This window comes from Eubalaena glacialis, chromosome 1, assembly GCF_028564815.1.
Source record: "Eubalaena glacialis isolate mEubGla1 chromosome 1, mEubGla1.1.hap2.+ XY, whole genome shotgun sequence".
Lineage (NCBI taxonomy): Eukaryota > Metazoa > Chordata > Mammalia > Artiodactyla > Balaenidae > Eubalaena > Eubalaena glacialis.
Genome location: NC_083716.1, coordinates 19,397,418 through 19,422,950, shown reverse-complemented (window position 1 = coordinate 19,422,950; position 25,533 = coordinate 19,397,418). Strand labels below are relative to the sequence as shown.

The 25,533-nt window shown below is 42.3% G+C and overlaps 1 protein-coding gene across 2 annotated transcripts in view; it reads left to right on the top strand.

Moving 5' to 3' along the window:
* Nucleotides 1-15,654: 15,654 nt before the first annotated feature.
* Nucleotides 15,655-25,533, top strand: part of PDCD4 (programmed cell death 4) — a 29,306-nt gene continuing 19,427 nt past the window's right edge. The window contains exons 1-2 of one of the 2 annotated variants that reach the window (XM_061195382.1): nt 15,655-15,818; nt 21,395-21,501. In XM_061195382.1, the coding sequence (XP_061051365.1) occupies nt 21,459-21,501 (43 nt within the window). In that variant the 5' untranslated portion in view covers nt 15,655-15,818; nt 21,395-21,458. The remainder of the gene's footprint in view (nt 15,819-21,394; nt 21,502-25,533) is intronic. The other variant, XM_061195308.1, reaches the window with a different exon arrangement.

Below are 25,533 nucleotides of genomic sequence, written 5' to 3'. Positions count from 1 at the left end.
GGAAGCCAGAAAACCAAGCATATTCTCATCATACGTGAACTAAAAAAACATAGGCTCCAAGAGAGGGGCAAAGGCAAGTTTTCTCTGAGCAAAGAACGAGATAGACTGACAGGTGGATTAATTTCTTAATTTCTTTTGATTACTCAGGAGCCTTTGGGATTTGCTTCCTGGTTTTCACATTGATGAAAGCATTAGTCCCGCTTTACAGATGAGGAAACAAAATGCCACTGAGACAAGGTGACTTGGTCAAGGTCACAATGGTAGCTGAGAGGCAGAACAAGCACTAAAACCTGGGGGTCTTCCTCAGCCCCATGGGTGTCAGGCCCAGCCCTGGATGTGCTTTCTTTGATGAAGCAAGTGGCAGGATTCATCACTGCAGAATTCAGCATCGCCTCTTCTGTGTTTCCCACCAGAAGAGTGGGCCAGCTGTAGACCCTTGCCTCCCTGGGAGGCTTCACCAAACCTATGATCCATCTGGATCCCTCTTGCTAACGAAGCAGGCCCCTTCATCATTAGAAATGAGAGCCTGGCGAACAGCTGTGTTTACATCTTAAGGGCTAGTTGATCACTGCTCGGTCCTGGAGGGTATCGTTCCAGCTTATTGTCTCTAGATAGCGATGTGCTGAGGGCTGCACAGTTCTGACCCAGATTGATATCAGCTGCAAAACATGTAGTTCTGAACACACGCACACGCACACGCACTTCTCAGGCAACGTAAGCCAATTGCAACTCAGTGACACATCCTTTCTTCAACAGGCTGACTCCTTCCCAGAAGGCTGTAAGCTGAGCCAAGGCAAGCTGGCAGGGCGGCAGAGGTCCCAGGACACTTTGTCTGTTGAGCCAGGACCGTTTCCCTGAGCTGGGTGCCGGCCTCCTGCCCCATATGCCTCATTCTCACGTCTTTCATGCAGGGAGGTGGCTGGGTAAGAGGGCACAGAGGAGAGAGTGGGCATCGGGCTGTGGAACATTCAAGACCAGGAACAAAGGGCAGCTTTTAACCCCTGCACATTTTATGTAAATCCTGAACTACTGTATTCAGGAAATAAAGCCCTTGTAAAAATGGTGGAACCTGAGCTTTTCTCTTTTAGAAATTCCACAGTCTGGTTGTTCCAGGTGGTAGAGGACTAATAAAACTCTCCGGTCGCCATGGCTCTGATCTGCCCCCTGGCCTAGTCAACAGCCTCTAACAGCTTCCAACAGTCTGGCCCCCTAAAGTCCAAACTACCATTCAAGACCCTTCGTGGACTAGCCACAGCTTTATCTCCCTCCCAGCCTAGAATCACCCTCTTTCTGCTCTCAGCCTTCGTAGTCTTTTATCTGTACCCCTCCTAGTGCACTTATCACTTTGCACTGCATATTATACTTGTTTTTATGGGTCTTATCACTCCTACTGGTCTAGTCTATGAGCTCCTGAAGGGTAGGGCCTATGCTTATCTTTGTACCCTGAGTCCTTAAAACGGTACAGATTGCTGTGGGGTGCTCAGTAAGAACTGTTGAGTTAAACTGAAAACTCTCCCCCAGGGCTGAGTTCACCTTGAGAGACACAACAAGACATCAAATTCTCCACTGTCCCATGAGCAGAAAGGACACCTTCAACCCAGCCTGATGGAGAGCATTTTAGACAGAAACCTCAAGGTCATGTGGCCCAACCCTTCCCTTGCATTTTAGAGACAGGGAGACTGAGACCCAAGCATAGGGCTAGGGGCAGTGGATATTATTTGTTTCATTTATACCTGAGAGAGCTGAGGTTCAGCCAGCAGAAGCCACTTGCCCAAAGTCAGACAGGTAGAAGTTGGTAGAGCTGGGATTGACACCTGGGTCTGCCTGAGTCCAAAACCCATTTTCTGTTGTGAAGGGGCCCCCTGCCTCAGCCCCTGTACACCCAGCTGTCTTGCTGGTTTCCCAGAAAGGGGCTCTGGCTGACCAAGGCCAGGGAGGGTTTAGGCACTGAGGCAGGCAGCACCTGGCTCCAGTCTAGTCTGAGCTCTGTGGCTGGAGAAGCTGTTTATGAACTCTGCCTGTCCCAGACCTGGCAGCCCAGCCACCGCAGATGGGTCTTTTCACAGAAAACCCGTCAGGCAGGTATTAGAACATCACACAGAGCCTTTGTCCGGAGGGCGCAGTGTTTTCCAGTGAGGAGTTTGCCTTGGCCATGCTGACAGGGGCAAGGGAAGTAGAGGCCTCCAGCCTTCTGCCTTCAGGGCACTGCTCCAAGAAGGCAAGGCCTGCTGCTCCCAGAGGGAGGAGGGCAGAGAGGAGAAGAGAGAGCTTGGGCCAAGAGGGACCCAAGTAGAAACTTGGGAGGGAAACAGCCTGGGTGGTATCAGGGCCGTGGAGTAGGAACTCCTCAAGGGCTCCAGTTGGGTTTTGTGTTGCCAGGCTGCAGTGGGCAGTGGAAGCAGTTCAGGCTTATAGGTCCTCAGGTTCAAATCCTGCCCCTTACTGCTTGGAAGGACTTGGGCAATTTTAAAAATCTTTCTGAGCCTCAATTTTCTTATCTGCTGTGTAAGGGGATAACAGAAGTATTTCGCTGGCTGTGGTGAGACGCCATGAAGTATACCCACGCACACAGTAGTCACTCAATAAATGATGGGGTCTATGAATTTTTGGAAGCATTGCCTCAGTTCCCAGGTTTATAAACTAATAAAAAGACAGAGCTATGGAGAACACCTGGGTTAGTGGTGTCACCTGACTGTTGACCGAGAAAAGGAAACGAAATCACCATGAGTAGACCCACATTTAGAGGAACTCTGCCCCAGAAACAGCTGGGGGGAAAGATGACCTGTTTCCATTTAGGGAGCAGCCAATGGAAGAGCTGTGAAATTTGGAGTCGTTGATTCATGAATGTTTTAAGCTTAGCAGGAGTATGTGTGTGGTGTATGATGTATATGTGTGTGGTATGTGTACACGGTTTGTACAGGTGTGTGTGGTGTATATGTGTATAGTATATGTACATGTTGTGTATAGGTGTGTGTGGTGTATATGTGTGTGTGTGTGCTGTGTATGTGTATAGTATATGTACATGTGTATAGGTGTATGTGGTGTATATGTGTGTGTGCTGTGTATGTGTATAGTATATGTACATGTTGTGTATAGGTGTGTGTGGTGTATGTGTGTGTGCTGTGTATGTGTATAGTATATGTACATGGTGTGTATAGGTGTGTGTGGTGTATATGTGTGTGTGTGTGCTGTGTATGTGTATAGTATATGTACATGTGTATAGGTGTATGTGGTGTATATGTGTGTGTGCTGTGTATGTGTATAGTATATGTACATGTTGTGTATAGGTGTGTGTGGTGTATGTATGTGTGGTGTGTATGTGTATAGTATATGTACATGGTGTGTATAGGTGTGTGTGGTGTATATGTGTGTGTGGTGTGTATGTGTATAGTATATGTACATGTTGTGTATAGGTGTGTGTGATGTATATGTGTGTGTGTGTGCTGTGTATGTGTATAGTATATGTACATGTGTATAGGTGTATGTGGTGTATATGTGTGTGTGCTGTGTATGTGTATAGTATATGTACATGTTGTGTATAGGTGTGTGTGGTGTATGTGTGTGTGCTGTGTATGTGTATAGTATATGTACATGGTGTGTATAGGTGTGTGTGGTGTATGTGTGTGTGTGCTGTGTATGTGTATAGTACATGTACATGTGTATAGGTGTATGTGGTGTATATGTGTGTGTGCTGTGTATGTGTATAGTATATGTACATGTTGTGTATAGGTGTGTGTGGTGTATGTGTGTGTGCTGTGTATGTGTATAGTATATGTACATGGTGTGTATAGGTGTGTGTGGTGTATATGTGTGTGTGGTGTGTATGTGTATAGTATATGTACATGTTGTGTATAGGTGTGTGTGGTGTATATGTGTATGTGTGTGGTGTGTATGTGTATAGTATATGTACATGGTGTGTATAGGTGTGTGTGGTATATATGTGTGTGTGGTGTGTATGTGTATAGTATATGTACATGGTGTGTATAGGTGTGTGTGGTGTATATGTGTGTGTGCGTGTGGTGTGTATAGGTGTGTGTGGTGTATATGTCTGTGTATGTGTGTGGTGTGTTTGTGTATAGTATATGTACATGGTGTGTATAGGTGTGTGTGGTGTATGTGTGTGTGTGTGGTGTGTATGTGTATAGTATATGTACATGGTGTGTATAGGTGTGTGTGGTGTATGTGTGTGTGTGTGGTGTGTATGTGTATAGTATATGTACATGGTGTGTATAGGTGTGTGTGGTGTATATGTGTGTGTGCGTGTGGTGTGTATAGGTGTGTGTGGTGTATATGTCTGTGTATGTGTGTGGTGTGTATGTGTATAGTATATGTACATGGTGTGTATAGGTGTGTGTGGTGTATGTGTGTGTGTGTGGTGTGTATGTGTATAGTATATGTACATGGTGTGTATAGGTGTGTGTGGTGTATATGTGTGTGTGCGTGTGGTGTGTATAGGTGTGTGTGGTGTATATGTCTGTGTATGTGTGTGGTGTGTATGTGTATAGTATATGTACATGGTGTGTATAGGTGTGTGTGGTGTATGTGTGTGTGTGTGGTGTGTATGTGTATAGTATATGTACATGGTGTGTATAGGTGTGTGTGGTGTATGTGTGTGTGTGTGTGGTGTGTATGTGTATAGTATATGTACATGGTGTGTATAGGTGTGTGTGGTGTATGTGTGTGTGTGTGTGGTGTGTATGTGTATAGTATATGTACATGGTGTGTATAGGTGTGTGTGGTGTATGTGTGTGTGTGTGTGGTGTGTATGTGTATAGTATATGTACATGGTGTGTATAGGTGTGTGTGGTGTATGTGTGTGTGTGTGGTGTGTATGTGTATAGTATATGTACATGGTGTGTATAGGTGTGTGTGGTGTATGTTTGTGTGTGGTATGTATGTGTATAGTATATGTACATGGTGTGTATAGGTGTGTGTGGTGTATGTGTGTGTGTGTGTGTGGTGTGTATGTGTATGGTATATGTACATGGTGTGTATAGGTGTGTGTGGTGTATGTGTGTGTGTGTGTGTGGTGTGTATGTGTATAGTATATGTACATGGTGTGTATAGGTGTGTGTGGTGTATGTGTGTGTGTGTGTGGTGTGTATGTGTATAGTATATGTACATGGTGTGTATAGGTGTGTGTGGTGTATGTGTGTGTGTGTGTGTGGTGTGTATGTGTATAGTATATGTACATGGTGTGTATAGGTGTGTGTGGTGTATATGTCTGTGTATGTGTGTGGTGTGTATGTATGTGGTGTATGTGTATGTTGTGCGTAGTGTGTGTGTTATCTCTAGAATAAGATTTCATCTTCTTACTGGAGACCTTGTCTTTCACCTTCAATAGTGCTCAATAGCGAAGGAAGGAAACATATTTATTATGTAAATGCTTAATCCTTTAGTATATGTTTTTGGCTTAAGTCTCCCACAGGCTCCGGAAAATGAGGCTCAGAGAGGCCACTTGTCTAAGCTCAGCCATCTGGTAGGTGGCAGAGGCTAGCCCTAGACCCCGATCTGCCTGACGACAGTAGGTGTTGTCGACTTGACTCCTGAAAAGAAGAAACACCCAGATGCAAATCAAGTGAGGGTATTGTACGGTCTGATCTTCAGGCAGCTTTCTTGTGGTGTGTCACCCAAGTACCTGTGCTCTGCTCTGGCTCCCAGACCTGTGACTTCCTGAGCAGCACTTCAGCACTCTGGTTTTATTTTTGTCAGCTCTTCCTCTGAACTGTGCTCTCCCCAGTGAAGCAGGCTCAGTGAGAGCAGGAATAGCTCAGGGGCTGCCTGGCCCGGCCCCTGCGCTGAGACAGAAACATCAACCCTGCCCCAGCCCATCAGGTCAGCGTGTTCCTGGGACAGCTGCAGTGTTCTTCTGCACGTTCTGCCCAGATCCAGCGTGCCTGGCCTCCCAGGAGAGCTCTGGCTTCCTGCCGTTCTTGGAGGCCCCTACACATTGCCACAGTTCCCCTCCTTGGAACGTACTCAGCAAAGCCAGGCTTTAGCTACAAGCATTAAAGGCAGCTTCTTGCAGTTTATTCTCCTGGCAACTCCCTGCAGACCCAGTGAGTGACAGGCAGGCATCTGCTGGGCCAAACCAGGAAGTGAAACTCCCACTGACAGCCTCAGACAGGCTCTTGTACAGAAAATCAAAATTGTATTAGTTCCTTTATTCTTTCACCAGACATTTATTGACGATCCCCTATTCTGTGCCTGATGGAGGAGCAGGGTTTTAGCCCCTCAGGAGCCCATAGTCTATTGGGGAGCCAGTGTGAAAGCAAAAAGCTGAGCCTGGGAGAACAGCATAAGACCAGACAGGCCTATCGTGGGAGGGATGGAGAAAGAAACGCTTCACTCGGCCCTGGCCCGGGCAAAACTTCTCACATTTTACCCGAGTCTGAAGGATCAGTCAGAATTCAATAAGTAAAAATAATATCAACATCAATCAAAGTATTATTATTAATTAGGTACTTACAATATGTCAGGCATCCTGCTGAGTACTTAACAAACATTATTTTTGAACAACAGCCCTAACGCAATAGGTAATGTATGATCCAGGTGATTTTACAGGTGAGGAAACTGAGGCTCAGAGAAGATGAGATAACTTGCTCAAAACTAGGAAACACAAGAGTCAGTATTTGAACCCAGTTCTGCTGATTCCAGAACCTAGGCTGTTATACTTTTTAATATGTCCAAAAATTATAGGAATATAAGCAGGTATATGCTGAGAAATCTTGCCTCCATCCTGGACCCTGTATACCTCGTCTCCCCTTAGCCATTATAGATGTAAACAGTTATATTCGTTTCTTGTATATCCTTTCTTTACATAAATATAAAGAAGTCAAATATTCATATTTCTCCCTCTTTCTTGTAACATAAATTGTCATATATTAACACTGATATTTACCTAATTCAGTCTTAGAGAATCTTCCATTGGAGTGTATAGAGATCTTCCCTGTTCTTCTTTTTTTTTAATTTATTTTATTTCTTTGGCTGTGTTGGGTCATTGTTGCTGCGTGTGGGCTTTTCTCTAGTTGCGGCGAGCGGGGGCTACTCTTCATTGTGGTGCGCGGGCTTCTCATTGCGGTGGCTTCTCTTGTCGCGGAGCAAGGACTCTAGGCACGCAGGCTTCAGTAGTTGTGGTGCGTGGGCTCAGTAGTTGTGACTTGCGGGCTCTAGAGAAAGATTTATTTTTGAAAGGTTCCCTATATGTGGCAAGAAGCTGCACACAGCATAGCCTGCCTGGACATGTGGCCTCCTGGATACGAGAACACATACACTGCCACAGTGGTGGCTGGGGAAAGCCCTTCTGTGGAACAAGTTCCAACTTATCTCTGGCCCTGTTCCCTGCAGCCCAGGGCCCCTGCTTTTTATGACATCTTCCCTATGTTATGCCTGCAAAATTTTTATAGAGCTTCCTTTGCCTCGGATGCAGAAAGCATATGTAGTCTTAGTGCGTCACCCTGGGCTAATTCACTGATTGTGCAAGAGCCCAGGACCTTCACAGGTGGTACTTAGTGTTCCCAGGCCTCTAGTAGTCCCTGGGAAAGCTTGCCGTCAGGCTGTTACAGACTCAAACACCTTTGAAAGTGAGCTAGAGTCAGCACTCCTTTTCTCTGAGATAGGGGATTCTCCCAGAGGATAATAACGCCAGTGGGAATAACTTTAGTCCTTTGAAAAGAGGCGTTTGCTTTTAAGGTCATGCTTGGTGAAACCTTGCTGGCTTCAAAGAGGTTGTGCAGTTTCCAAAAAAAACAGCCCCATCAAATGTGCATGGCCTCCTGTCAGCAGCCTTTTTGTTTACTAAGGTCTATGGCTTTGAGCTTCTCACATGCACTCATCACAGTGATAAAGCCGCCCCCACTTTGCAGTGTGGTTCCATCCTGTCTAGTGCTTAGATATTTATTTTCTCTCTTTGAAGGATTCTTAAGAGACCGTGGCTTATCAGGATAGCAGGTACTACTGTACAGTCTCCTGGATGAAAATATGCATAATTGTAGAAAATGGCTATAAGCAGAATCCAAGACATCATATTGTATAGATCACATCCCCAGAAAGAATCTGGGAGACATTTTAAGTTCTACACCTTTAGGGCAGTCAAATGGCCTAAAGTCACACATCCAATTAGTAGCAGAACTAGGATTGTAATCCAGGCCTCTTGCCTTCTAGCTCAGGTCCCATTCTACTGTATCACTGCTTTCCAGTGTGTATTTCATAAGATGTGAATAGACATTATGTAAAAAAGAATGCCATGGTCAAGCAAGGTCAGCAAACATTGGGTTAAAGAAAATTATATGAGTTTACTTATGCTAGAATTTCTCAGAACCTTTAAAACACCATTGTTTATTGTGATCCCACAACAGGGAGACACTCAGGAGTTTTCTCCAAGTTACTTCATCTTTTGTGGTGGAACATCTGTGGAGCATATTTTGAGAGACAACATATACTGTCTTCTCTCAAGTAAGTTCAAGAGTTTTTAAAAGATAAATTTGTGGATATCGGAGCTATATCCTTTGTTTAAGAAACATGGTAGGTTCAGTTTATATAACTGACCCATTGAAGTCAACAAAATAGAAGGTAGCTGTCAAACCTGACTGGAGTGACTATTAGGATGTCCCAAAATGTCATTCCAGCCCTTTTTAGGACTACTGCTATCTCAAAAACCAATTTTATTTTGATTTGTTTCCTTGTTGTGGTTACTTTGAAGGTATTTTGATTCTGCACCTGGTTTGACGTACCAAGGAGAAGCCAGTGGCATTTCTTGGTGAAACATTCACTCTGAAGATGAGCCTCAACATAATAGCATGCTGTATTCCAGAAGTTCTTGATCTTTTCTGGGATATGACTCTTTTGGGGGTCTTATTAAAAGAAGTTACAGACTCCTTGGGCCAGAAAATACATATTGCTAATAAAATTTGCATAAAATTTTAGAAGGTTCTTGCACCCTTTGAAGCTCATCAATAAATCACTGACCTAGATTCACTGACCTCAAAGAGAACTTTCTAAAAACAAAACGCACACACGTGCACATACACATACACAACACAAGAAATGGTGGTAAGATTTTAAGTGGCCCCCTCAGGAGTTATTTTTTTTCTTTCTTTTGAATTCCTGGTTCTTGGAGGGTGCCTTGTCGCCTGTTCGTTCCTATTGAGATGCTGGCTTTGTCAGTTGTGCTGGAGGGCTGCCAATCACACTGTGTTAAATGTAGAGTTCGGGGATTTCCTGAGGCTGCTTTAAAATGTCAGTCCTCGTTTTTCTTTGTGGAAGCTGCCCTTTTCGGAGAGGAAAGGAAAGGAAAGGAAGGAAAGAAAGAAAAAAGAAAGAAAGAAAAAGAAAGAAAAAAAGAAAGAAAGAGAAAGAGAGAAAGAAAGAGAGAAAGGGAGGGAGGGAGGAAGGAAGGGGGGAAGAAAGACGGAGGGAAGGAAGAAGAAAGAAAAAAAGGAAGAAGGAAAGAGAGAAAGAGAGAAAAGAAGGAAGGAAGGAATGGAGAAAGGAAAGAAGGAAGGAAGGAATGGAGAAAGGAAAGAAGGGAGGAAAGAAGGAGGGAGGAAGGGAGGAAGGGAAGAAAGGAGGAAGAGTGAGGGCTGAAGGCCAAGACACTGCAGAGAACCATATTGAGAAAGGAAAGCTACACATAGCAAGGAGGGGTGCTGTGGCTGTCTATAACTTGCCTGGAGCCAGACCTCTTCTGCCTTCTGGGCCTCAGTTTTTTCATCTGTATTCTGAGCAAGTTGGTCTCACTAGGCAATCTCCCAGGATCTTCTTCTGTCTCTGCCCTTACATGGGGCTAACTTAATTTTATTATAAACATTTCATAATAAAAAGAAATATATGTCTTGGCTTAGCCCTTTTCTTTTCTTACTTTCCACTACTTTATTTCTTTTTTTCCCAAAATAAATAGAGGTTTGATCCGTTCCCTTCATTAACTTCCTTTTCTTTGTGTGTCTCCCTGTGTCCAGCATTGACCTCTTAAGCCCACTCTCCACCCCCTCCAGCCTTCCCTGGTTGTGTTTCTTTGTAGATCAGCCTCTCTTAGTCACCACCCATGACCACTCACTCTTATTTCCCAGGGTAAAAACTCCACATAATTTCACACCAGGCTTCTTGGGCTCTACTGCCTCGTTTGGAAGGCAAGCGGGCACTCTGCGGATGCAGACTGGACGAGGGCGTAATGGCAGTTTATGTGCACTCAGGGCTCAGTGGAGAAGAGGGCATGAACTCTGAGAAGTGTGAAGCCTAGCTGAGGACCCAGTGTTCCAGAGAATGCAAAAAAAAAAGAAAAGAAAAAGAAAAAGCCCCAGAGACACAACTGGAGGAGTTCTTCTCTACTCAGACCCAACACAATTAATTCAATGCAGGATGTGGCAGTTTTAGCAAGTGCTGGAAGCACTGGGCTGAATGGTCCCCTGATTGCACAGTTCTGAGGAGCTGGAGTTTTCACAGGCTTACAACTCAGGCCAGGTGCAGGAGATGTGTTATAATTTATGGACTCTTTGGGAAAAGATGATCTGCTGGAGCTTCTCAACCCTAATTTTGCTTGTTTCTAAACCCTCAGGTAGCAGGAGTGATTTGGTGGGGGGAAGAACACAAAGATGAATGCACCAAGAAAACCCCTCAAAACTTGAATTGGGGAAGTAAAACCTCATTCGCCTTTCTTGGTACACACTATTTTTAAACATTGCATCTACTTCTTTGTGCTGTGCTTCACATTACTCTATGCTCTTTACTCTAGGAAAGAGATTCTTGAAAATGCCCCCATCAACAGCTTCTGAACATCATACAAAGCCTCCCAGGCCCTATGGCCCCTCCTTCCTCACTTCCAGTAAGCCCGCTGCCTTAAAATGGGCTCATCTGATAGCAGGAGGCTCTGGGGACCAGAAATGGGTTCATATATTTAACTTTTATCCAAGAGACTCAAAGTTGAGTGGCAGAGATAGTCCAGGCCAGGCCTGAGTGCCAGAGTGTCTGGACTCTTCCTGTCAACATGCTCCCTAGCCTGTGCAAGGCTGAGACACTGGGAACTCATTTGCACTTTGGGGCCTGCTACTAACTAGCTGTATCGCTTTGGGCAACTCACTTCACTTCTCCGGGTCTCTGTTTCTCCATTTGTAAAATGAAGGGTTTGGACTAGAGATCCCCAAATTTCCTTTTAGTATAAAGTCCCATGGTTACCAGTGATCTACTCAAGTCTCATTTTCCTCACCTGTAAAGCAGAGAGAGTGATATCTGCTTGTCCACTTCACAGGGAGGGCGTGAAAGTATATATGAAAGTGCTCAGTAAGTGTTAAAACAACACAAATGTCAGCTACTGTCATCATTATTAGAATTCTTTATGCAGCTCTCTCTTTCTTCAGAGCATGCTTCATGTCTTTTACCATTTGTGCTAAAGAAGAATTCAGTGCCTTAAAGGAATTCCTAAAATTCAGTCCTTGGTTTGACTGAATAGGAGGCAAGATATCAGTTCAAGCAGATAAAGTTGTTGTAAGTGACGGTAGCATCTGAAAGTTCTTCGGAAGGAAGTGGGGTAAGGCATCCCTCAGTCCCCAGAGAGAGGTGGCCTCTTCTTGATCTCATTCACGGGCATGAACAGTGCTTACTAAGAAACTCATGTTCTCAAATGGGGTTTTGCCCAACAAATGAAAAGGGCTTAGAGAGTTCCACAGGCAATAGCAGTAATTTGAAGTGCTTATCTTTTGCCTAGCATCTGTGCATTTCTAAGTAACTTACCCACATTAACTCATTAGCACTCCCAACCCTACACCGGCCTTTGGGATGGAGGGAGGTGATATTATCTGAGTTTTGCATTCAGAGAAAGCCCCTGGGTTGAGAGTGACAGTCCCTCTGTTCACACCTGGTAGAATTCTCCCCTGCCACCAGCAGCAGACCCTCTCATCTCTTGTCCCCCACTACCAGGACCCCAGAGGGGCCATCTCAGTGCCTTGCCCAGCATCATGGGGTGTCAGAAGTGAAATGGCTCTTTAAAGACTCCCTGCAGGGCCAACGCCTTCACAGTGCAAGAAATCGAGATATCTGATCAACCCAGAGGGGAAGTGAAACACCCAAAGCAACACAGCTAGCTAGGGACATAGTCAATAACTTGTCTCAAGAGGAAAAGACTAGAAACCACCCTCTACCCTCACCCCGCCTCCATACACCCTAACAAATTAAACACTCTTTGTGCACCTCTAGGTATCAACAGTGCTTAAACCTGAGGGGTCTGGGGAAGACGAGGTACATAATGTCTCTCTGAACACACAGCACAGAGCTTCTGTTGCCACCTCTGAACAGTTATCTCATCCTGAGCCACAGCGGTGGCCCTTCATGGCCTAAGCTCCTGGAATAGGTCATTCTTAAGGGAAATGGAAGTAGTAATTCCATCATTCTGGAGAGGGGGAAGGGCTCTCTCCTTTTCTCATCCGACAGCTAAATTAACATAACCCATAGGCACAGGGTTTTAGGAAACGGAAAAGTCAGTTTGTGAGCAATTATAATGTGAAATGAAAAGGTACGTTGTGGCCCAGAAGCCTGGGCAGCTCTGTGCTTCAGACATCACCTACCCTAAGGTAGAACACAATGCCTTTTGCCAAGAACACACGTGGATCAGCTCCGTGCTTTTCACAGAATTGGCACACAACAAATATTTGTGGATTGATTTGGTGGGCAAAAATTCTTGGCGCTTGGATACTTTTCCATTTTTCAGCTTATTCTTTTGATTTTTTTATTCTTTTAAAATGTTTAGTAAAGGCACAGGTGGCCAGTGTTCAAAACAGCTGGAAGGAATGTTGGTGACAGAGGCTGTCATCTGTATTTTCCAAAGTGGTTTCTGAGTAACACTGATTCTGTTACTTAGGTTCTGTGTTTAAGTCAGTTGGGGAAACACTACTGAGCTTCCTACTCTGGTCCCTCAAGATTCTCAAGGCACATCAGCTTATTAAAGACACTGAGAAGATTTGGGGCAACAAAACAAAACAAAAAACTGAAAACCAGTTTTAACTTTGTTTAAACAATTTATTTTCAAGTCAGTTTAATTATGGAACAATCCCTCCCCTGTTTAAAAAAATGATATCCATTAAAGTTCCACAAAATTCAGGTTCTCTGGAAAACATCCTGGGAACTACTAACAGAGGCCTATTTCTGAATTTTACTACTGAAAAAACAGAGGTCCTGAGAGGGGCTGAAGTTCTTTCCGGTAGCTAGTGAGGGGAGCTAGGACTAGAACCTCATTTCCTGACTGCCTGGTCCAAACTGGGCAACAACATCCAACTAGAGGGGCATTCCCTAAGGTGGGTCCTGGGATGCCAGGCATCATGGGCAGTCTTTGAGATAATAGGTAAAAAGAATGTGAACATTTTACTTTATAATAGGTCCTTTTGGGGGTAATTTGCTTAAAGACAGAGGTTGTTTTAGATGCTTTTAAAAATGGGTAATTTTAACCCACTCTTGTTATCCCATAGTTCTTGGGGTGCCTGCCCATTGCAGCCTGTGTGTGCCATAGGTTATATGTTAAATGAGTAAATGAAAGAATCTAGCAGGAGTCAGAAAGGGAAAATGGGGAGAAAGAACAGGATGGATGAAAAAAAGGAGCCAGAAGTCAGTGATCAGTAGAGGATAGTGGCGCTCTGGCAGAGAAGGGAAAGGAGACAGTTGTAGGTGACGGAAAAAAACAACAAAACAAAATTGAATTTGACCAGGAAGCTTTGCTTTTAAGAAGTGACTCATGAAGCTAATTCAGAACCTGGCCATGCCAGGAGGCACCTGGCCAGGAGATGAGGATGAGCATCAACTGCTGAGAACCTTTGTGAACCTGGATTGAGTTGTATTTATTGCACTGGTACAATAAATGTGCAAGACATTTTCTTAAGCACTACAACAATAACAGATGAGTAAGACACAGGTCTTGCTGTCAACAAGGTGACAGTCTAATGGGGGAGAAGAGACAGGGACTCAGATAAAATGTCAGGTAGAATGTGATCAGTGCCTCTAGAGGTACAACAAGCCAATACTGTGAGGAATCAGGAGACTGGCAGATCATATCAAGTAAGAGGCTTAAGGAGGACTGTGTGGGAGACCCATGAGGCATGGATAGGACTGCATCAAGCAGAGCTAAGAGGAGAGGCATTTCAAAGTGGTGGGGAAGCATATGGAACAGTGAGTGGTCCAAGTGGGTTCCAGTCACGGGGTGTGTGTGGACTGGGAGGGGTGTGGAGAAATATGGCTAGAAAGTCTTGAAGTCACACCATGGGGCTTTGAATGCCTGGCTGAGGTAATGCTCCAAGCAGGCAATGGGAAGCTAGAAACAGATTTTTGTTGTGTGTGTGTGTGTATGTGTGTGCGTGTGTGTAGGGAAATAATAGCATTAGAGATGATTCCCAGGCAGGATGACTGGCAGAAAGGGGTAAGCCAGGGGAAGGAGCTCACTTTGGTTCCAGAGAGACTAATTGACCATTCAGGTGTTGCACATCAGACAATCAGAAAATCCGGCCAGAGATACTGGCTAAGTCCTCTCCTGAGAGGACAGAGATAGGAGAAGGTTCTGGTTGTTAGGGAATAGGGAAACTAGGGAGAATGTGAGGAAAAGACTAGCCAAAGAGAACGCAGCCAGGAGGAAAAGATGCAGAGAACAGCCACGGGAGGCCAAAGGTTCAATGAAGAAATTATAGCCATGGTTGAAATCCTCAACCTTGGAGCCAGGAATGTGTGAGTTTTTTTTTTTTTTTTAACACCTTTATTGGAGTATAATTGCTTCACAATGTTGTGCTAGTTTCACCTGGGCAACAAAGTGAATCAGCCATATGCATACATATATCCCCATATCTCCTCCCTCTTGCGTCTCCCTCCCACCCTCCCTATCCCACCCTCCCTATCCCACCCCTCTAGGTGGTCACAAAGCACGGGGCTGATCTCCCTGTGCTATGCGGCTGCTTCCCACTAGCTATTTTACATTTGGTAGTGTATATATGTCCATGCCACTCTCTCACTTTGCCCCAGCTTACCTTTCCCCCTCCCCGTGTCCTTAAGTCCATTCTCTACATCTGCGTCTTTATTCCTGTCCTGCCCCTAGGTTCTTCATAACCATTTTTTTTTTTTTTTTTAGATTCCATATACGTGTGTGAGTTTGAACCCCAGGGGCCCGACTAGTCATACTTAGCAACGGGACTTCAAAGGGCTTTTGAGTCTGTTTCCTCATCTGTGAAATGGGAGTGATTTCAACCTCAAAGGACTGAGCACATTCGCAAATCTTCTTAGCATGGGGTTTGCACACAGTAGGAGCTAAGGAGTGAGCAGGGGCCAGCGAGAGAAGGAACTGTAGAGGTTAAGGGTATCCCCCTGAGGAGTGTCGGGAAATTGAGGCAGGGCCCCTCAGGAAGCCCAAAGCTTTTGCTTCCGCCGAGTTTCTGACCGGCCTGTGAGGGGAATGGGTGAGCGGCCTCAGCCTAGTCCGCAGCCCAGTTCTCTCACACTTCCATCCCGCCGCACGTCCCAGCCTCCCCCAACTCCAGCTTCCCACCCGGCTCTTGCTCCCTCTCCAGCCAGCCCCGGAGCCCGAAGCGCATGCGCCCTCCCGCGCCCTTGCCCAGCTTTCCACGTTTCACTGCCCTCCCTTTCCCTCCGCAACTCCCGCTCTACCGCCACGATTGGCCAGAAGACCTCTTCGCCTCGGCCAATAAACGCCGACCTGTCGCCTCCGTGTTACTGGGTAGAACAAAACAAAAACAGAGCAAAACTGGCCAGAGACGCTTCGAGGCGGCTGCAGGGGCTGAGGTGCTGCGTCGGGGCCGGCGGACCAGGGACGTGGACAAGCGGCGGCGGCGGCCCAAGGGGTCAGTAGCGACGGCGCGGGTCATGCGCTTGGGAGGACTGCGCCCTCTCCCGCAGCCCCTGTCTCTCCTCGGAGGCAGCCGCTCGTTGGGAGGGGGTGGGGGCGTGGAGGCCGCGGCCGGGTCAGGTCCGGGCCGGCGGGGAGGGGGTCCACCGCCTCCTTGGAGCTCGGCAGGCCCAGCCGCGCCCGCCCCAATGCCCCGGGCTGCGGAGACCTGGCCCCGGTTCCCTCCTTCTGGGCCTGGGCCCAGAGCGTGGCGGCGCGGGCCCGCCGCCTCCCGGACCGCCTCCGGGCTTAGCGGGGCGCGCGGGGCGCTCGCCTCCCAGAAGGCCGAGTTTTCATTTTCCTTTGAGGGTGGGCCTGACTGAAATCCTGTGAGGAAGGTTTGCGCCCTCCCCGCCCCTTGGCCTCCTTGGGGGCCCCCCTGAAGATGCGGCCCCCGGCCCGTCTTCCCAGACCCGGCCCTCCGGCCGCCCCGGTCCAACATCCCCCGGGGGTCGGCCTGGGAGGGGGGCTGCGAGAGTCCCGGCCTGCGCGGCGGGAGTGGCTGCTGGGAGGCGGACACGTGCCTGCCTCCCCGGCCCTGAACGTACTTCGCGGGCCCCCTGGTCGGGTAAAGGGTCGCTTGTTTAGTTTAAATGAAATCTCCCGGAGAAAACAAAGGCAGGAAGGGAGCCCCCTTCTGTGAAACGCTTGCTGTGTAGGCTGCATTTATCAGTTTGGTGCTGCAGTGTTCAAGGGGAGGGTTTTTGTTTTTCCAAGAGCTTCAAAGCTGTCTGCAGACGTCAAAATCGCCTGTCTCCCTACGCCCTAGTGAGAACTGACCGCGTAGCTAGCAACTGTGTGATATCTACAGATGATTAAAATGATTAAAAATGCACCTTCCTCTGGGGGAGAAAAAAGTCACCGCCTGTGTTTTCGTTGCATTTTCACTGTTAAATTTTAGAATTTTGGCATTCTTGCTAATGTAAGGCTTTTTAGGAACCACCATTCACTTTTTTTAAAAAAAGGACCACTGCAGATGTGTTGTAAATTATTGGTATTTATACCCTTAACTTTCCTTTATTCCAGGTTTATTAAACTCCTTAATATCTAAGCAGGGGTCTTTGAGTTATATTTTGATTGGTTTTTCTGCTGTAATGAGAAAGGAAACATGGTTGTTAGGAGTGCAAAAATAAATGATATTTTGATATTTTTCTTTCCTGCTCATTTTTGCATCATTATGGTCGAATGCTTTTAGCAGATTTTGTTTTAAATGGCTAGTTAGCTATGATTGTAGCCCTGGAATGTACTAGTTAATATATGGCCTAAACTTGACTCCAAAAAAAGTCGAAGTGGTTTATGAGGTATATTTCAGGAAATAGATTTTTGATGGGAGGTGGGGTGGGAAAGCCAGACTCTATCTTTTAGTAAATGTCTTGGCAATTGAATACTTCTGATGGTATGTTTCTGTGAAACACATTGGAGAAATGAAAACAATGTTTAATTTCAGCCTTTTGTCTAACTTACAGTTTTGTTTTCTTACTGAAAATTAATTTTATGGTTTAGTATGAAGGATGTGGAGTTTAGATTTTTTGCTTTACATTTAAGTTTGGGGCAAAAATTTTAAGGATTGTTAAGTAACTGGAAACCTCATTACCTTGAAGAGAGTAAAAACACGGAACACATCTTTATCTTTCTGTAAACTCTTTTAAAACACCTGTGTTGCTATCAAGTGTGCCTGAGTTCTTGAATGTGTTATCATTGCCAAAAGACCCAGACAGGACTTTTTCTTGTTGTTGTGGTAATTATTTAATAAAAGCAAACTTGGTAAGTTATTTGTAGTCATTACCTGATAATTTTCTTTGCCTGTCGTTTGTGTAATAGTTTAGATATTATTTTTAGTGTTTGAAAAGCAGTATTTAAAAATTTGTTATAACAGAGTCTGTATTTTAGTAAGCTTCTGTTAACCCTAAAAAAGAGTCTTCCTGTGGGATATTAAAGTCTTGCGTTGAACTTGTGCGAACAGTAGTGGATTTAGAAGGTCTGGGTTCTAATCCTGGTTCTTCCAGTGAACAGCTATCTCTCTTTGGAGAGGTCACCTACCTTCTCTGAATCTGTTTAGTTGTATGCAAAGTGGAGTTCCTACCTCAAGATTGTTCTGAGAGGTACGTGAAATAATGCATGTAAAATTCTTTTTGAATTACAAAGGGCTTTTAAAACATTAGTTATAATCATTTCCTTTATTAGGTTCTGCAGAAAGTATTCTCCTGAAGATTATATTTGTATCAAGAATGAAAATGATTTTTTAAATGTAACTCCAGTTTAAAAATCTCACACACATATCATGTGACATTTTCACTTTCCTATAACATGTAATTCATATATTGAAATGAAACATATAAGGTATTTTCAGCCCTGGAGGATACTAAATGTTTAGGTTTGCAAACTATTTTTGTTTATATATCTTTATCTCTATGTACTTATTTCTAAGGTTCATTTTTTTCCCCTAAATCTGAAGTTAGTAGGAGAAAGAAGTTTTCTAGAGAAAAGGGGTATAAAACTTGTAAGATGTTAGAATGGTATATATATTGAGGAATTTAAAAGTCAGTTTTCCCTTTGAGTTCCAGGAGGCATCGTATCGTCTTTCTAAAATGACAACTAACAGTAGGTTATGTTTTATAAAAACTAAATGCTTTTTTGTAATTAGTTTATTAGTCATTCTTATTAATTTGTGCACTTTATATCTTAAAAAAAGGTCACACTGCTGGGGAAATGATTATAAATGGCTGGAAGGACTTATATCTAATCTGTGTTACTTAAACAGATAAATACTTAAACAGATAAATACTTAAGTATTCTAAACCACTATTTAAAAAATATTTCCAGAGAGATACTGAAATCGCATTTGGTTACATCTTCTGGTGATGGTTTTTATGAAAATATATTTTGATAGTCTTTTTTTTTTTTACAAATAACAGTTGATTTTTATCACTAATTGTCTAAACAAAAGGTAACTGATTTCATCAACCAGAACCTTCCAGCATTAATAATTTTTAAGCCATTTTGAAACCAAGGTCTAAAATATAGAGATGCTAATGTCATTGTACTTACTCCTTTCTTAAATAGGTAAGATTTAAAAAAAAAAAAAAAGAATGGGTTTTTCAGATTATAAAGGTAATTCTCTCATTATAGAAAATGCTGATTTAAAAAATTTCTCCCAAAGGGAACCCTCTTGCACTGTTGGTGGGAATGTAAATTGATACAGCCATTATGGAGAACAGTATGGAGGTTCCTTAAAAAACTAAAAATAGAACTACCATATGACCCAGCAGTCCCACTACTGGGCATATACCCTGAGAAAACCATAATTCGAAAAGAGTCGTGTACCACAATGTTCATTGCAGCTCTATTTACAATAACCAGGACATGGAAGCAACCTAAGTGTCCATCGACAGATGAATGGATAAAGAAGATGTGGCATATATATACAGTGGAATATTACTCAGCCATAAAAAGAAACAAAATTGAGTTATTTGTAGTGAGGTGGATGGACCTAGAGTCTGTCATACAGAGTGAAGTAAGTCAGAAAGAGAAAAACAAATACTGTATGCTAACACATATATATGGAATCTAAAAAAAAAAAAAAAAAAATGGTTCTGAAGAACCTAGGGGCAGGACAGGAATAAAGATGCAGACGTAGAGAATGGACTTGACACGGGGAGGGGGAAGGGTAAGCTGGGATGAAGTGAGAGAGTGGCATGGACATGTATACACTACTAAATGTAAAATATATAGCTAGTGGGAAGCAGCCGAATAGCGCAGGGAGATCAGCTTGGTGCTTTGTGACCACCTAGAGGGGTGGGATAAGGAGGGTGGGAGGGAGACGCAAGAGGGAGGAGATATGGGGATATATGTATATGTATAGCTGATTCACTTTGTTATAAAGCAGAAACTAACACACCATTGTAAAGCAATTATACTCCAATAAAGATGTTTAAAAAAAAAAACATTTCTCCTGATCTCAAAGTCTTACAACAGTAATTACAGATGCCTATGTGATGAAATGGCAGATTTATCTGCCTTCAGATATGTTTTAGTGTGAAAAATAAGACAATCATGTCTTTTTTTTAACTGAAACTGTGGTGTTTGCATTTTAGAGTACTAGTTCTTTTTTTTTTTTTTTAATGTTTAGTTTGTTTTTAAATTTTATTTATTTATTTTATTTATGGCTGTGTTGGGTCTTCGTTTCTGTGCGAGGGCTTTCTCTAGTTGTGGCAAGTGGGGGCCACTCTTCATCGCGGTGCGTGGGCCTCTCACTATCGCGGCCTCTCTTGTTGCGGAGCACAGGCTCCAGACGCGCAGGCTCAGTTATCGTGGCTCACGGGCCCAGTTGCTCCGCGGCATGTGGGATCTTCCCAGACCAGGGCTCAAACCCGTGTCCCCTGCATTGGCAGGCAGATTCTCAACCACTGCGCCACCAGGGAAGCCCTAGAGTACTAGTTCTTATAGTTCATTGGTAACGAACTAATCAATGTCTATGTATAGCAGATTAATTATGAGGCCTGGTATTCCTAGAAAATTTGGAATGTGTATATATTCCTTAAACTTGAAATAAGCATGTATAGCAAACATATCTTTTGTTTTTTAACATCTTTATTGGAGTATAATTGCTTTACAATGGTGTGTTTCTGCTTTATAACAAAGTGAATCAGCTATACATATACATATATCCCCATATCTCCTTCCTCTAGCATCTCCTTCCCACCCTCCCTATCCCACCCCTCTAGGTGGTCACAAAGCACCAAGCTGATCTCCCTGTGCTATTCGGCTGCTTCCCACTAGCTATCTGTTTTACATTTGGTAGTGTATATATGTCCATGCCACTCTCTCACTTCGTTCCAGCTTACCCTTCCCCCTCCCCGTGTCCTCAGGTCCATTCTCTACGTCTGCGTCTTTATTCCTGTCCGACCCCTAGGTTCGTCAGAACCATTTTTTTTTTTTTTTTTTTTAGATTCCATATATATGTGTTAGCATACGGTATTTTTTTCTCTTTCTGACTTACTTCTTTCTGTATGACAGACTCTAGGTCCATCCACCTCACTACAAATAACTCAATTTTGTTTCTTTCTATGGCTGAGTAATATTCCATTGTATATATGTGCCACATCTTCTTTATCCATTCATCTGCTGATGGACACTTAGGTTGCTTCCATGTCCTGGCTATTGTAAATAGAGCTGCAATGAACATTGTGGTATATGACTCTTTTTGAATTATGGTTTTCTCAGGGTATATGCCCTGTAGTGGGATTTCTGGGTCGTACGGTAGCAAACACATCTTTTAATTCCAAGTTAAAGGGGTGCTTTGGCACATTCAGAAATATAGGCTTTTTTTTTTTTTGACACAGATAAACTTATCAAGAAGATTGAAACCAAATGTTAATTAGGGGAAGCTCTTTGAAAGTAAAGTGAATGCTTTAAAAAAAATGGAATTATGTGGTGATCTTTTTTTTTTTTAACAGTCTGAGTAAGTAAATTGAATTTACGTTAATTATGTCAGTTTGGAAGACGTTGAAGCTTTTTTCTTTCTTTTTAAAGAAATACATCCCAGAGGAAGAGTTCCATTTGGTTATTTAATCAGTGCGAGTGAAATTAAGGAACGATGGATGTAGAAAACGAGCAGATACTGAATGTAAACCCTACAGGTAAATAATAATATCTTGAACCTTGACTGTATTGTGAGCAAGTTTCAGGCCATACCAAATTTTATGAAAACTTCTTTACTTTAAAAACCATCTTACTCATGCTATAAGAAAACAGGTCATATTTTTAAAATCAAGTTTGTGATTCTTATTTTTATGAAATTCATCACGTATTTTTCTGCCTGTCCTTTCATACGTTTATTCTCCACTATTCATAATAAACTCTGTGGTGTAGAAGGCGAGAAGAATAGTGAACCTGTGCATTACTGTTCTCACATGAGCTAGTTAGTGGTCTCTATAATATAAACTATTATTGGTATCATTGATATCTTTCCTAACTAATAATTTATATATTACAAATTAACTGTGTATTTTCCCTGATTTTCCATAATGCTTCAGTAGTACATTATTATCATAAAAACGGTTTTGTGGAATAGATGTCCAAAAGCTAAATAACTTCAGATCACTTAAAATGTGTATATAGTTTTCAGAATAATCTTTGTAGAGAGTTAATTAGGATTTTGAAATAGTCTCAATAGTGAGAACTTTTCATGTTGGTACACTTTAGATAATTCTTTGCTCTATGATTAATATTGAAAAAAAATCTCTAATTTAAATATGTTTAACGTATTTCAATTTTTAATATTACAGCTTCATTTTTTCAGTGACTTTAATTCACTGTTGTGTCGTTACATAGTTTTCTTTGATCTGAATGCACACTTTGAAGTTGAAACGTCTTTGCTATTTTGTATTTACGAACCTGATTTAAAGTGTACTAGAAAATTATAGTTGAAAAAAATTACTACACTAATTAATGATTATTTTGGTGCTGCTTTATATACAGTAGCTGTATGAGTACTTGTTTTTTAGGATTATAAATTGGTATCATGTCCCTGCTTCATTGAGGTGAGAATGGTAATAATAATAAAATTTAAGAATATATTTCACAGATAGGTAATTGTTTCTTCTCTGCACTGTCTGGTATAGCCAGTAGTCACATATGGCTGTTGAGCACGTGAAATGTGACTTACCTGAATTGGGATGTATCGTAGGTACAAAATACATACCAGATTTCAAGAGACTTGGTATGAAAGAAAGCGATGAAATCCTCAGTAATTTTTTCTATTGGTTACATGTTGAATTGATGTAATGGATCTATTAGATTAAATAAAGTATATTAAGATAAATTTCACTTGTTTCTTTTTAGTTTTTAATATGAATACTGAGAAATTTAAAATTACGTATTTGGCTTGCATTATATTTCTATTAGACGGCACAGCTCTAAGGTTTATACTTTTTGTTTTCTACCTATAACAAGTCCTTGTTCTAATCTTGTTCTTGATGCCTCTGCTGAGTACTTCCTTAAATACTTCAGTACTTGGATGAGCCTAAGACAGACCTTCGTTGCAATAAATGCTTCCTGTAACAAATAGTCCAAGTCAGACAGACTAGTGTACTAATTCCAACTTCTACTTTTACCAGCTCTGTTACTTGGGGAAAGTGGGTTATTTGCTTTGACCTTCTGTTCTTCATGTATAAAGCTGGGATTATAAATACCCTCTTTATAGGTTTATTGTTAGGATTAAGTGAGATACCATGCATGTGTGTCATGCCCATAGCACGTATTATGTATGTCACAAATGAAAATGAGCTAATATTGTTAATTATAATTATGTAACTCAGTGGACCAGTAGTTGAAAATGTGATCGTCTGGCACTGTGGTGTAATATAAGTTGGGTTGGTTATTGAGATGTCAGAGAATTCAGAAAGAGGGAATTAGTACACAGTAGAAAACAATTTTGAAGTCACCAGATTCTGTACTCAGGGTTTTTATCTTATTTAATTTTGGTCTTCTTAAAGTCAGATCAGTAGTGGTTATGGAACCCCAAAACTTAGGTGAGTATGAATAGCAAAATATAAAAGAGCAATTGATACAAACATGGGTTAAAAATTGTAAGACCTAATATATAAAATATACCTAGATGTGTCTACTGCTGTAGATACATAAATGTATATTTGAAAGGATATTAAAATAGTTGAAGAGAAGAAACTCAAGTGTAGGAAATATGATTGCTTGAATACTTGAACACTTCAGTACTCTGAGGGACATTTTAAAGCATTCTAAGAGAGGCCTTTATCTTCTGGATTAGTTGTGGCAGCTTACCTTAATTGTAGAATAATGAAAGCAATATGTTAGAGGTAGATGTTTAATGTTTTCTTCAATCATCCACTCTTACATGAAATGCCATCTGATTTGTCTGATCTCTGGTCTTTCCTTCCCTTTCCTCTTCTTCTTTTCTCTCTTTATATTCATTCCCTTGTTGCCTGTTTCTTTAGCTGTCACCACTCTGCAGTACTCTCGCTTTGTATTTTCTATAGTTACAGTCGTCTAAGATTCAAATGTGGGTTTGAATCCTGGCCACAGTCCTTTTTAGATATATAACTTTTTTATGAAACATCTTCTCTCTGAAAAATGAGGATAAACAGCTTCATTATAGAGCTTTGTGAGGATTATAGACCATGTATGTAAAGTGCTTGGAACCTGATATAGTAGGTAACAGTACTGATGGTAATGATAGAAAAAGTAATACGACTACTATGACTACTGCTACTGCTGTTACTACTAGTCATAGCAGTTTAGTTATGATGATGTCCCAAACTGACCCTCCTAACACTGGCTTCCTCTCCTAGTCTAAAAACTTTTAAAACACTGTTTTATTCTTTATTCTCTTTGAAACCCCTTTATTTTTTCCTTGAAAGTGTCACCTTCTTATTTATCCCAAAGTTATTAACCTTGCCCTTTCCAGTTAGTTTGTGACTGAATACTGCAACATTTTCTTAGCTGGTCTCTCATTTTATAATTTCTCTTTTTTTCTAATATATCCTGTATTCCTCTGACAAACTAATTCCCCCATCATCTACCTATGATATCAAACCTCAGCTCTGACCATTTGAATGTGGGAGTGGTCAGCAGCTATTCTAGTGATTGGGGCAAGATCATGAAGGACCTAACATTGCAATGTAATGAGTTTACACTTTATTTCGACCCAATAGGAGTACCTTCAAAGGGTTTTTAGTGGGAGAAATCAGTTTCCATGCAGTTTGGAGGATGGTTTGAAGACTGAAGGCAGCAGACTACTTATGAGACTGCCGAAGTACTTTGGCTCTACTTAATGTTTTGTTTTTTGATTACCACAGGGTTTGTTACTAACTTTCATACTTTTAGTCAAGAATTGTAAAGATTTTAACACATCTATGCTTCTTTTTATAGATGGATTTAAAAAATTTTTAGTTTCTACATATTACCTTTAAAAAAAAACATGTTAAAGCCCATGCATATAGACTTGACACATCCTAATTATTAGGAATATTTAAAAACATTTGAGGGATTCAGCTCTTAAGTTAGTGAGCCATAATGAACAAAACTTGGGCCCGGGGATAACTAATTCAGTAGCTTTCTGACTTAAAGAGTTTTTGGAGTAATGCCGAGTGTCTCCATGTCATTTGATCTCCATTGACATTTGAGTTGATGGTATAAAGGATACTCTGCTAGGTGCTGAGGATACAAAAACTACAGTATAGGCATGGTTCCTCTTTTGAGGCTTATGACTTATTTGGAAAAGCGATGACTGTTATATAAAAAGAAATAAAGTGATTTCCATGATGTGGTAAACGAGCAGTGTATGAGTGTTATTGTGGCTAGAATTGTTAGGAAAGTTTTCATGGACGAAGTAAGACTCCAGCTGTATATCCTAAAGGATTTTGGTAACTGAAAAGAGCAGTGAGGATGACATTCTAAACGGAGGACCTTTGGGAACTCCAAATGTTGCTGTCTTTCAGGGGATAATGTACAAATCTTACACAGTCTGGAAGATTTTCAGAGAATGGTAAGTAGTGTGAGTCAGGTTTGGAGAGATGAATTAGAACTTTGAGATAATGGCTTTCTTTGAAAGCAGTGAAGCATCAGCAGTTTGGCTCAGTAATCGTATATGATCACGTATTTGCTAAATGCCTTTCACGCTCTTTGGATTAGTA